The 13,694-nt window shown below is 38.5% G+C and overlaps 1 protein-coding gene across 10 annotated transcripts in view; it reads left to right on the forward strand.

Annotated features, from left to right (window-relative positions):
* Positions 1 to 13,694, forward strand: part of KIF1B (kinesin family member 1B) — a 78,159-nt gene that overhangs the window by 27,317 nt on the left and 37,148 nt on the right. For 6 of the 10 annotated variants that reach the window (XM_065738092.1, XM_065738093.1, XM_065738096.1 and 3 more), the window contains 8 exons: positions 1,995 to 2,128; positions 3,200 to 3,279; positions 4,570 to 4,645; positions 7,349 to 7,428; positions 8,067 to 8,173; positions 8,627 to 8,710; positions 10,200 to 10,380; positions 11,037 to 11,109. In XM_065738092.1, the coding sequence (XP_065594164.1) occupies positions 1,995 to 2,128; positions 3,200 to 3,279; positions 4,570 to 4,645; positions 7,349 to 7,428; positions 8,067 to 8,173; positions 8,627 to 8,710; positions 10,200 to 10,380; positions 11,037 to 11,109 (815 nt within the window). Of the gene's footprint in view, positions 1 to 1,916; positions 2,129 to 3,199; positions 3,280 to 4,569; positions 4,646 to 7,348; positions 7,429 to 8,066; positions 8,174 to 8,626; positions 8,711 to 10,199; positions 10,381 to 11,036; positions 11,110 to 13,694 lie in introns of all 10 variants that reach the window. The other 4 variants (XM_065738089.1, XM_065738095.1, XM_065738091.1 and 1 more) reach the window with 1 other exon arrangement.

Consider the following 13,694-nt stretch of genomic DNA (forward strand, 5'->3'; position numbering starts at 1 on the left):
GTATTTATTTGAAATGTGTTGATTAACCCAAGATGAAATAGTATCAGATCCTCCTGGAGACTGAGGTTTATTTTCTTTAGTCTCATTAGACAAGAAGAAGTTATGCAGCTTGTTCTGATAAAGGTTCCTTATTTGAGCTTGATGATGATGATTAGTTTACTAGGGTTAGAAACACTCAGCAAATATAATTTTATTCCTGTTCTACTGCCTGCCTTTATGGAAAGAAAATATACCAAGACCATTGCAAAAGATATGTCTGCTGTGTGTACAGTGTAAACTTTGTGTTGGCGGATTTTGTTTTAAACTCTCAGCCAGTCTTCTTCCCCCTCACTCGAAAACAGTATCAGCTAGAAGAGATCTGTCTGATATTTCCTGTAATCAAAGCTACTGGTGATGTAAAGACTCATCCTGGCCTTGTTTTATGTTCTGATACTGCTTCCAGTGTATGCATATGTCATCTGTTAACGCTGCAGCCTCCAGGAGGAGTGTGCATGGTGTTGAGGGTTTTGGTTCTTAATGATCACAGCAACTACAAAAGCTACTGCGAGTGCCACTTCCTTCGTTGCCAGGAGTGCATGTGTCTCCTGGCCTTTCGAGACTTCATCTTCCCTGCCCTGCCTTGTCTGCTTTCCTCATCCTGATGGCATTCCCTTTCCTTAACCTGCCTTTCTTTTGTTAACCTTCCACCCCTGCTTCCTTTGTTTGCAGATGGTGGTTTTCAAACTGATTAGGTGCAATCAGGACACCAAAATAGAATGTGGAGTGAGCTGAGATATTAGACTTACTATAGCAGGGTTAGTCAGGACAGGAGTAGAGGAGATGTGGAAGGACATGGATATTTATGCAGTGTCTGTCTGAGCATCTCTTATTTTTCTAGACATATTCATAATTTGCAAGGTCTAATTTGACTTGCTTCTTTACTAAGGAAGAGTACTTGGAAGGATTTGTTTGAGCTAGAATTTAAAACTGTCCAAATTATTCAAACTGAGCTGTCTAGGTTATTACAAAATATTTTTTGTGGTTATTCTGAGGATGCAGTTTACAGATGTTTGAGAAGCTAGGTTAGATCAAAATAAATTGCCTCTGGATGGCTTTGGGTTTTATTTGTAATCATTCACGTGCCTTCATCTTGTTTTCTGCCTTTTAAAGAGGCACATTTCTGGTCTCTGCTTAGCTCCAAAGGCTGCCTTATAACTTTTTGTTGTTGTTGTTGTTGAGTCTTTTTCCATGTCAATGAAGACCAAAAAGCTTTAAACCACCTTCTGGGGTACTTCTGTCAGAGCCTCAGCAGTTACTTCACTGATCATGTATCTGAGATGACCATTTTTGAGATGGAGAGGATTAAGAGGAAGTGCAGCCACGTTACTGTGAACTTGTATTCGTTCCTCCCTGTCAGGTGGCTGAGATGCTGGCAGCATGTAGGGAGGGGTTAGCCTGTAGTTCTTGTGGTCATGGTGGTTCATTATCATTACTTTGAATTAAAGAAATCTGGAAGGTAATATTAACGGGGTTGGTGTATATTTGGGCTTCAGCCTGGGATATCACTAATCCCATCAGTAACTGCTCCTCTTCTGACATTCATGGTGCATGGCAGCTTAGTGTTCATTTAGGAATAGGTTTATTCTTGGTGAGTGTAATTTATTTTTTCAAGCTTTTTTGATCAGAGTGGTTTATGGCACAGCCCTTTCTAATAATCCTCAGGGTCTGATTTGAGTTATTTCTGTCATACTACTGATGTTAAGGGATCTGTTTCAGAACTGCCATCTAAAAATTACAAAACTTGTTTTGTCGCTGCTTAAATGCTTTCCTCTTATACTGGTATTTCCTTCCTATCTTCCTCTTTCTTGTTCCTTCCCTCCTCCTGTTTTCCTTTCCCCTGTCTCTCTGCCTTCCCTCTGTCTGTGTCTCTCTCTCAGATCTGAAAGATTTTCAGAACAATAAACATAGATACTTGCTAGCCTCCGAGAATCAACGTCCTGGCAATTTTTCCACAGCCTCCATGGGGTCCCTCACTGCCTCTCCATCCTCCTGCTCTCTCAGTAGTCAGGTGGGCTTAACATCTGTGTCCAGTATACAGGAAAGAATCATGTCAACACCTGGAGGAGAAGAAGCGATTGAGCGTTTGAAGGCAAGTATTGCTGTAGATTAAGCAGAGCATTATGTGGGTATTTTCAAAGGCTGAGCAATATTTTCAGCAAATGTAGATCCAGCATAGTGATGTTGCCATAGGAAGTTGTGTGAAACCTGCTTGTACCCTAAAAAATGCATTTTACTGGAGGGAGTTGGAGACAATGTTCATGCACAGCCTTTCCTGTTAGGATTATATGGTTTTAACTGTAGTCTGGAGCTGCCACTGAATTCAAAATGATGATCTTGGTTCTTGTTTATAGGTCTTCTGATACAGTGGCAATTATGGGAAATTTGAACTTAAATATGGACTTGGAGAGGCCTGGTCAGCACTAGAGTGGACTAGGTCTGACTAGCAAATACAGTCAGCTTTCAGAAAACCAAATTACCCCAAAGCTGAAAGAAGGAGGCAGAATAATCCTGCCACTGTTGTATTCACCCAGCCCCCACAGATTAAAATGTGAAGCACACAGAATAGCATGCTTTATCCAGACAATAGCAGCCTTGTCCCAATTCTGCACAGAATTGAACCGCATCAAAAGTGCATTACAGTGAAGTATTTCTTTATTTTACCAAAGCTCCCCCCCCAATCTCCATGGGCGGATGAGTGGGGAAAGCTGGCTCTGTTGAATCTGTGCTTCATTCTCATGTCTTGTCCATGAGACACTGCCACAGGGATTGGAATGGGCTGAAACACACACTGCATATCCCTTTCTTGTTAGAAACTTGCTGTTACCATGGAAATAATGGTGTAGTCTCCACAGCTCCCTGGCATCCAGTTGCTGAATGATGTCTGTAAATTGTTTTGGTTTTTTTAAAGAAAAAAAGCTTTAGGTGGTTCAAATTAAAGTCTGATTGGGGTTAGATACCAAGTCTTCTTTTCTTTTTGGCTTCCTTTTAAGGCTATTAACTCATAAATTACAGATGACAACGTACTGATTTGAAGCACTGAGTATGTTTTGTACCTCACATTAAATTGAGATCTAGCACTGAGCAACAGTGTTAATTATTTTGCATTTTATGTAGAGAATATTGAGAAAACTGTAAAACAGCTTTTGGGATTTTTACACAGGAATCTGAGAAGATCATTGCAGAGCTGAATGAAACGTGGGAAGAGAAGCTGAGGAAAACAGAGGCCATTAGGATGGAAAGGTCAGGAATTAGAAATGCTGTAGATGTGAATTGCTTTTAGAAAATGGATAATGTCACTCTGTTGAAAAGCAATGGAACAGCAGAATGGGGCTTAGTGATAATTGTGCTGGTCTTCGTATTACGTGTAACGACAGGGGCAATACTGACAGAATTGCCATATTCTTTCCCATATTTTCTAAAGGTAAAGCATTTAGAATTACAGTTTGGAGGATGTCCTAAGCTGCTACTTTAGCTTCTGTTGTGAAGCAGCATATGGTCCTGGTCTCTTTCTCCCCCTTTCCTCTCACATTCCTAAAACTCTGACAGTGTATTTAAACAAAGGTTAAGCTTTTAGTACCGGTTGTGGAACAACTTCAGCTTTCCAGCTGTGGTTTGACTAGTGTCTAGAGCAATAAGATGTGTTCAAGCATTGTCAGGAAGGGGTTGGAACAGAACTAAGTGCTGTTTATTTGGATATTGAATACTTAAAAATTCTCATAATTGATCTGTAAGCTGTGGAAGTCTTGGCTGTGTTATGTTGGTAATGTTTGGAGTTGAGTTTTCCTCCCCTGCAAAACAAACAAACAAAAAAACTTCATCCAAATAAAACCAACAACAAGAAAACAAACAAAAATCAAATAAAAAACAGCCCTCCAGAAAAACCTTAACCAAACAACTGCCCACAGAAACCCAAAACAAAAGCATTTGGGATGGCTGTATAAAAGAAACTCCACTTTCAGTGTGGAAATTTTCTTAACAGGTTTGGAGACTGTGGGAGTACTTTAGGAAAAGATAGTTTGCCAGGGTCTCACTCTTCTCTGTTGGAGTCAGTGTTGTGCTTTGTCAGGGGCAAGAGTAGTCTATAACGTGAAAAGTCTGTCTGTCCCAATACAATCCCTTTTATGTCTTAAGGAAAGAAAGTTTTTTATATTGGATCAGGAAGAGACAGATAAATCTTGGTAAATTAACAAATGATGATTGCTCATTTTAAATTAAATGTCTAAATTTAGAACAGCCTTTACTTCTGTTGCCACCTTAAGGAAGATTAATGTCCTAAATTATACTCACGGTTTGCTACTTCACTGCACTGAAATGCTGTCGAGTCACTGTTGTTGTTCTTATTCCTCCTGTGAACTCTGGAGCTCAAGTTTGGAAACCTGTCCTATGGTGTTAAAGATGGCAGCAACCCTAGCATGGCCAGTGTGGTTGAAAGTGTAGTGTATTTCATAATGAAACTGGGAGCTTCTGTTGACCAAGGATTATATCTTCTGAAGCCTAAAATGTGGTAAATAATTTGCTTTATTCTCCCAGGGAGGCATTGTTGGCAGAAATGGGAGTTGCCATTCGGGAAGATGGAGGAACACTGGGAGTCTTTTCTCCTAAAAAGGTAGAGAAAACTGCTAATTTTCAAATCATGTCTGTCAGTGGCTGGTTGGTCATCTTGCAGGGTGAGGAAGATGAGGAAACTGCCATTCACAGAAGGGCTTGTATCTGTGTAAGGTACTGGAAACTGTAGGTGAGGTTTGAACTCTTAGTAGTAAGCTCTTTTTACATTATATTTTTGGAAATAGCTTGAGTGTTAGAATATATCAGAACACACTACATCTAAGAATTATTTCACCTGTAGCAATGAGGTTGGATGCTCTCCTTATGAAACTGATGTGACGTGCTTCTAGGCAGCTATGTGAAACATATTGCTGCCATAGCTCCCAGTGGTCATGGAAATGTGTGCTAGCCTGATATGCTGATGAAATAGGGGCAGTATGAAAAGTTCACAGATTCCTGATATCCAAAAATGCTTGAACTTTGTACCTTCCTTTAGAAAAGTGTAATAATAATAAATTAATAATAAATGGATGGTGAAAAATATAAAATGATCCACATAGTGAAGAGTTACTAAATGGAAGGAAAAGAATACACTTTCTTGTACCTGAAATATCTCATGAATGAGCAACACAAGGTAGTATTTCAGTCTGAGCAGCATACACTCAAGTGTGTAAAAAAAATGAATCTCAGGATAAATGGGACCTGTCTACAGGCATAGGACAGAATTATTGGTTAAAACGTTTCATAGGTTCAAGTGTTGTATTTGGAGAAGGAAGGTAGAGCTCTGGTTTTGGTCTCCAGAAGTGTGTAAGGTTTGTAAAGGTGTTAATTCATTGAGTGTTCTATACATTTCCTTCTCTGATGTTATGGATCCTAATCTCCTTTTAGATTTTCCCTCAGAGACCATCAACTCTTTTTGATGACTCTTTTGATGCATTTTCAGCTGATCAGGTTTGTTTATAAATGCACCTGAGATGAGTAGTTGCTTTGGTAGTAGTTACTATTTATTTTACCCATAGAGGATTTATTAGAAGTAGTGAAACTTCTGACCTAGTCCTGTTTGCTTCTTTTCCTTGCTGTCCATGCAGTTCAGTTTTATTAGTTATCCTTCTAGTAATTGTGGCTGCTGTTGTGCACATGTAGGTGATGAAAACTTTGAATTTGTTTACAAAGATTTAACACTTACGAGGTACCTGTATAAATATAATTGTTACTAAGACAGCTCTGTTTTTAGCAGCTGAACAGTAAATTGAAGTGTAGAAGGTCAATTTTGCCCACTTCACAAATTGAAGGGTGTCACATTGAGCCACCATAGCTCAATGTTTACTCATTTTGTCTTTGATGACAGGAACCTATTCTTTATAAATTGTGGAAATTTGTGTTATCATCAAAGATAGGAGCAGGGAAAGTCCTTCAGTTCATGCTTCAGGAATACTGTCCAGAAGAACATTGAAGAGACAGTGGTCTTTGGATGGGGCTGGAATTAGATGATCTTTGAGGTCCCTTCTAAGTCATTCTGTGAATAATAGATCTCAGAATGAGTGAACAGCAGATGTAGGCAGCATGTTTCCACCTGTTTTTATTCTTTATAAAGCTTTTTATGAACTGTGGTGGACCAATTCAGACTTTGAATGTAGTGTATAGACCTAGTACTTAAACTGAGATGCCAAAATCTGTGTGCAGAAAGTATAGCAGTGTCACGTTGTGTAGGCATAATGTTGCTTTCTGAAGTTTTCTCTTGATTGGAGCTGCATGAACCTCTTCAAATGTTCCAGTGCTGTGAACAGAGATGATGGTATGGCATTATGTTTACCTACAGTTCTAGGCTCCCTGTATATTTCTAGGGGTTAAAAATGATCTCTAGTAAGTTTATGGAAGCTCAGAAATTGCTAACTGTTCACAGTGAAATTCTTCATTGACTGAGGATCGATCATTGACTTGATTGTCAGTGGAAGTCTGAGTGCTATTAATGTTTCTATCAAGTAGTCTTTTTTGTAGCTTGAATAAATTGATGGAAACAACATTTCTGATGAATCGTAGGCAAGTTTGTTTCCTTTTACTTAATTAATCCAGTTACTCTCAACTAGAATAGAAGAAGGGTTATTAACGCTTATTTTTCTTTTGTCACTTTTTTCTTTCACTGTTTGTTAACACTTTTGCCTTTCTTTTGTGCTTATGCTTACTGCTGTCTCACTGGCTAGATTTTCACACCAAGGCCATGTGACTTGTTTGCTGATTCCAATGGGGTTTTTTCACCAAAGAAGGTTGGTTTATAGTGCCTGTAGTGGATTTAAATCTAGAAAAGCTTTAGATGAAGAGCTCTTTAGCTGTTTGTATCAGTTGATAGTTTTAGGTTTTCTTTTGACTTCGGTGAACTTTGCTGAGTGAACACTTGGGTTATATTGCCCAAGAAAAGCCATAGTTGATTCCACATCAATTGCAAAATATTACTTGTGCACCCATTTCTGCTGTTGGATATTCTGTATTCAAATTTACTTTCCAAGGAATTGTTATGTTTTTAACTGAAGACAGAGCTATTCCCTCTTTCTTTACTGTCTCAAATATCAACTAACTGGAGCTGTGCTTCTGCTGTTATCCTTGTGAGGCTTTTTGGTGTTACAGGAGGTTATTTTTGAAGAGACGGATTATGGAGTAACCTGGATGTATGTAGCAAAAAACTGCTGGATTGTTGTACACTCCACACAGCTGTGGGAAGAAACCTAAAAGTAGCACCTCAACTCTTAATTAACTCTTTCTGTTTCAGACTCCTCATCTTGTAAACCTTAATGAAGATCCACTCATGTCTGAATGCCTGCTCTACTACATCAAAGATGGCATTACCAGGTGAGGGTTGGTATTAATGTGCTCTGAAGTCTGGTTTGGTTAAGTTTCTCTGCTGGAGACACCTTGACATTAAATAATAAATGTTTCATGAGTTATTCAGTTTCTGGGTATAAGTGAAGCATGGAATTTGCTGTAGGTGAAAAAAGCACCGAAACATGTTCTGCCTTAAGTTTATTTTGTGCTTTAAAAGAAATTTCTGCGGTCACACTGCTTTATTAGATATTTACTACTGCACTGGGCAGAAAAAGAAAGTAGGATATCCCTTTTAATATGTAGTCAAACCAAAGGAATGAAGTGCACTGGAAATGCCTTTGAGATTTTGATGGTGGAAAATAGAAAGCCACAGTACTTGAGAGGAACAACCAGCATAAGGCTGAGCATTCAATGCATATAGATTATCTGTGTCTCTTCTGCTGTCTTATTGGATATAATACCAGCTTGTCTTTGTACAAATAAATTGTCCATTTTCGTGCCTAGCAATTATCTAGAATTGCTCAAATAGTGGACTTCAGAATGGACGTTCATCTTCATGCTTCTGGGGCTTAATACTGTACACTTGTATGGATGTTTCTGGGGTATATAGTTCTGTGGAGCTCTAGAAACTGACTTGTTCTTGAAATGTTTTCTGTTTGACTCAGGGTTGGCCAAGCTGATGCTGAGCGAAGGCAAGACATTGTATTGAGTGGGGCTCATATCAAAGAAGAGCACTGTATCTTCCGAAGTGAGAGGAACAACAACGGTGAAGGTGAAAAATTACTTTTCCTAGCCAAGTGCTGCTGGTATTTTACATTCTTTGCTTATTACTTAGTCAGAAAACACTTGTATTTAAATACTGGCACCAAATTCTCATCTCAGTTTTGACTGTTTTCTTGAGTCTTGGTGGAACAAAATAGAATTGAGGTAATGTTCAAACTGCAGCCTTTGTTCTGATAGGTAACTGGTTTTGATTAACTGTAAACTTGAAAATTCAAGCAGAAAATAACTAGCAATAACTACCCCTTGCAGCACTGAGATACTGGCTGTATTTATTCTGTGGTGAAGTTTTATTTTTATTAAGCATTGTAGCATTGAGGAGTGGTTGACTTGCATCTTGTTTTGATGTTAATAAGGCACAAAATGAGAGGTCTCTAGGGTTTGTAGACTTGCAGTTTCTGTACAGTGCCCTCTAAAGTCTCATTTGTTGTTGCTTTCTTTGTAGTCATTGTTACTTTGGAGCCTTGTGAACGGTCAGAAACGTACGTTAATGGCAAGCGGGTTGTGCAGCCTGTGCAGTTACGCTCAGGTAAGAGAGGTTAGAATAGGTTGCTGTTTACTTTTTTGGTCTCTGTATCTAAGAATTGTACATATGTGACATTTACATCATTTGTAGAGAATGTTGAGTGCTATTAATGAGCAGTAGTGTGAACTTCCTTGGAGTGCAGCTTTTAAACAAGACACTGTTTTTCTCTGGTCAGCAGTTCCTTTTCCTTCATTCTTTGCTGTGCTAACTGTAAGCACACTTATATATTCACTGCCACGCAGCATCCTTCTGCTTGTCCTTCTGCTTTCCCTGATGTTATTCCAGTACATTCTTGCCCAAACCTATTGCCCTTGGCAGTCTCAGTGAGACAGAGCAGACAGACTGCCAGCTGCTGATGGAAAATTCCCAGCTTCCTGGCAAAGCTAAGATATGACCCTCTGCGGGAGTGCAGCAGCTTCTCTTTGCTCTTATTAGATTTCATACTCAATCCTCTACATTCCTTTAGAAAGGCACATGGGGAAAGAATTTGAGGGGAAGAAGTGACTTCCGTAAATTATCATCTTTAACCCAACTTTCACCAGTGGTTAAAAACAAACATCAGTGTTGTTTTTTTTTTCCCCACAAAGTTAGAAGGAGGTATTTGTGTGGATCAAAGTGTACTGACTGCAGCACGAGCCTGAAGTTGTTCTGTGCCTGCATATGGCTCACACTGAGAATTGTCTGTATCATTTATCACTTTTTTAATGAAAGTAATTAATAATTTTCCTTCTTTCCTCCTGCATCTGGACAATTGACTTATCAGAATAGCTTTTTGTCAATATATTGGCAAGAGCAATTCTGATTACTCTGGAGCTCTACTTGCTAGAATGAGATTTTATTTTTATTTTAACTACATTAATATGTTGTATGGAAGAGCAAAGGAATTTTACTGTTGTCCATCAGGCACGTCTCCATCTTTGTGAGTATCTTATGTCTCTGGGATGTAGCTGAAAGATATTGTTTCTTCAGCTCTTTCCCACTTTAGTTGAAAGAAGCTGTGAATCCTTCCATGAATCTTACTGATTAGGGCTCTAATTAATACACATAAATGACATTTTTAAGAAAAGTATGCATTCCTATTTTGAAGTTAGACTCTAAGCTGAAGTTTCTGCTTAAGTAACTTCTGCCCATGTTTTGGTGGTGTCTCTGAAGGAGAAGAATGGATTTCAGTGAATATTCTATTTGTTGCAGCTGTGTTGCCTGGTCGCCAAGTCTGTCCTTTAATTTTTGATAAGCTCTGCCATAACATTTGATTGGACCTCAGAGGGAAGTCGTCCTCTGTGAGCAATGCTTTATATTAGCAGTGGCTTGTTTTTTACAAACAAAATATTCGTTTCCCTTGTCACCTAGTAACTTGAATGTCTACCACAATCCTTGCTGAGCAGTCTTCTCTGTTGCTACCACACAAGAAGATAAATGGAATGAATGATTCAGTTATGTTTTTTAATTGCTTTGGAATCCTGGAGTAATTAATTTCTGTTGCTATTTTTAGGAAATCGTATCATCATGGGTAAAAACCACGTCTTCCGATTCAACCATCCGGAGCAAGCACGAGCAGAGAGAGAGAAAACTCCATCAGCTGAGACTCCCTCTGAGCCTGTTGACTGGACATTTGCTCAGAGGGAGCTTCTGGAGAAGCAGGGCATTGACATGAAGCAGGAGATGGAGAAAAGGTATTAAAGAAACCAAGAGTTTCTGTTTGCAGCAGGAAAGATAGAGCTGTAGGCGATGGGAGTGGTTTCAGTGGTAAACCTAAAACTGATGTCCCATGTATATATGGAAGACTCCTAAGTGAGACTTCCAAAATTAAACATCAGAGTTACAGTAATGTCCTTCTGTCAGCATATTCCAGTGCTGGTTCTGCCATGTGTTGTCACTGCTATTTCTAGTGAAAGTTCAGAAAACTTCCTCAATCTTACTTGAGTGTGTCAGTGCTCTGACTCCTTTTAAAAATAAGTAAATAAACTAATAGATCCTATTTAAGCACCTGCCATGAGCTCTCTAGACCAGATTGCAGTGGAGGACTGCTCTGAAACGTTTAGTTTGATTCACCTCTACAGTAGTCCATTAAACCTCTCCTATGTAATGAATTAGATCCTTTTAATCGATTGAAGGTGATTCTTAATCTCAGTAAGTTGTGATTTATTGATTATTTATTTTAGATTTTAAAGGGGCAAATAAGATAGTAGCTGTATAACAAAAAGTAATTCTTTTTAAATTGAATTATTTTTACTCTTATTTTAATCTAGTGTAATTTAGTTCTGCATATAGAGTAATGCCAGCATGAAAATAATGACCTCTTTGGCTACTTCTGATCTTTTATCTTTAGATTACAAGAAATGGAGATTTTGTATAAGAAGGAGAAGGAGGAAGCAGATCTCTTGTTGGAGCAGCAAAGACTGGTATGTGTCCTTCAGATTAACTATACCTTTGGCAAACAGTGATTCCTATCCTTGCTTATCTGAAAGTTTAGGAAACCTGCTTGGGTTGTCTGCACAATGCAGTTATCCCTTTGCTGTCAAATAATCATCTACAGTGGATTATGATCAGTGTGAGCGAGCTGCTTCGTGTTAATTTGGGATTGTAATTGACAGTGAAGAGGTTTTAATCAGCTTTTCTTGGGGCAGGTTGGATTTCTTGAATTGTAGGCTTAAAGAAGGGCATTTCTATGCTCTTATGATTTTTGAAGTTCCTGTTCAGTAGTCTAATCAATTTATTGGGGAGTTTGCCTTGATTTTTGTTTTGGATCACGAGGAAGTACTAATTTTGTGCTGGCAAAGAGATTCCTAGACCAGTTATACACTAGGTTTATTTTTTTGAATAATGTCTGAAAATGTTGCTGCATTGTGCATGTTTTAACCCTTTTCCCTTCCCCTGCATGGTTAAGGTTCTTAATGCTACACCTGCTGATGGTGGGGTTTTGAGTGGGGAACAAGCGTGCGAAGGGGATGTTAACTCATTCAGAAGAATGGGGATTCTACAATTCCACTTTTTTCTTTAAAAAGAAATCTGATAAATTTGCTGATATAGGAAGACCTCAGTCTTTCAAGAAAAGTACTTTCTGAAGTTTTATTACAAATGGAAATGCATGCAATTTCTGAACATTTAAAAACACGGATAAGACCAGGGAAGATTTCCTAAAGAAACCTGAGTCTCCTGATTTTGTTTTAATTATATCAGCGTGTCATTTAGTTAGAATTTAAATGTAATTCTTCCTTAATTACCATAGAAATTCCATAATCACAGTTCATTTGTTTCTATTGTGAGTTTGAGGCTCCTGAAAACTTGCTGCTAAATGTGTGCTGGGATTTAAACTTCTTAATGCTTCTCCCAGGAGCAGAGTGGAGCAGGGTACTGTCTTCTGTATGTAGAAGCTACATCAGTTTTTGTTTATATTGTACAGTGCACTTAAAGCTTTCTCCATTTCTAAATATCCTGTTACAAGGGACTGATCTCTTGGATGGAGAGGAGTTGCTGTAGACTTTGAGCCAAAGCAAACTTAATTCAGAAAAGAGGTTGATGTGAACCTGTAATGTTTCCTCAACTGCATAGTTAAAATTTGTGTAACTGAAAGCATTACTGCAAGAAAAACAACTAAGTGTTGACTGCGTGTCAAAGGAGATACAAGTCATGCAATTTCAGCCCTTGAATTTTGATGACAGGCACACATAAAGGTGCTGAATGAATTACACACATGAGAATTGGCTATCTGGGGATCTGCTGCAGATAAGGCTGGGTTGATGCAAGCATTGTGAAAGGAGATTTGTTACCGTGTATACTTATGATTAGGGGAAGATTATTTAAACAGTTTTCTATCTAATACCATACTGTGGTTACTGTTTTCTTTAAGCTTGTTTTGGTTTTGCTGATCACTTAATGGGCAAAAGTGAAAGACAATCCCATATACATTACAAGTGTAGTTCCTGAAGGGCAGGTTTCCTAGCTATGAGGATCGTAATAAATTAGCTCACTCATCTGCTGGTCAGGGTTCTGCTTTTCACACTGCTTAATGAGAATGCTCCAGGTGACAGCTAGAATTCTTGACACATCTTGTAATTTCTGTGTCACTGTACAGAGTCAGGAATGGACTGGATTAATGACTTACTAACTCTGCAGCAATTGAATAACGATTGGGAAATCTGGGAGTGCCTTCCAATTGTTCTGCTACTGTACATAAAAGTTACATTGCCACAATATCCAGATACTATCAGGTTTTTAATCTTACTACTATACAAGATTTATTTTGAAATATTTATATTCTTGTTCTAAATGGGATTAGAATCTTGGATATAAGAGGCTGGCTAATTCTGTTTACCAGATTGTTTTGTTTTTGTCCTCAGATGCCAAAAAAGTTTGGCATTTGTTTATAGTTAGATGCACTGTACAAAAATGGTAATTTTTGGAGGGCAAGAGCTGCTATTTCCAGCTAACATGTGTGCCTTGCTGGCATTACTTGGAAATAGAAATATCATTCACTGCTTTTCAAGTGGAATGTGAAAAGTTGTTCACTGAGATTATCTTTCTGGCTTTCTTGGTCGTTATGCCTTTGCAGAGACCGCTTAGAATTAGAGTATGGGTGTGTACTTATATTAATTAGGTTGATTAATCTCTGAGTGTGTGTAAGACAAAGTCCACATGGTGTCTATTAATATGCAACACATCAATTTCCCCATCAATAGTAACGTGGTAATTCTGCAACCCAAGAGAATAACCCTGAGGAACTTGTGCCTTAATGTTTGAGTAGTTTGTGTTTTGCCTTTCTGGACCTCTTCTTGAATCCGCAGTTTGGACAGTGCCTTCCTCCAGGGCATCTTTCGTTTCCACTGCAATATGCAGTTTGTTAGATGCTTTTTCCTTAGGCTCCATGTTTTGTCAACTGTAAAATCATGAGTTGGTTCTGTTTCTAGTCTGGTGCTTTGATCTGAAGTGGTAGAAGTCGATTCTCCAGTGCTGTTCTTAAATATTAAACATACGTATGGCCACAAGC

The sequence above is a fragment of the Cyrtonyx montezumae genome, unplaced genomic scaffold (genome assembly GCF_038088225.1).
Source record: "Cyrtonyx montezumae isolate F1298 unplaced genomic scaffold, pur_monq_1.0 scaffold_21, whole genome shotgun sequence".
Lineage (NCBI taxonomy): Eukaryota > Metazoa > Chordata > Aves > Galliformes > Odontophoridae > Cyrtonyx > Cyrtonyx montezumae.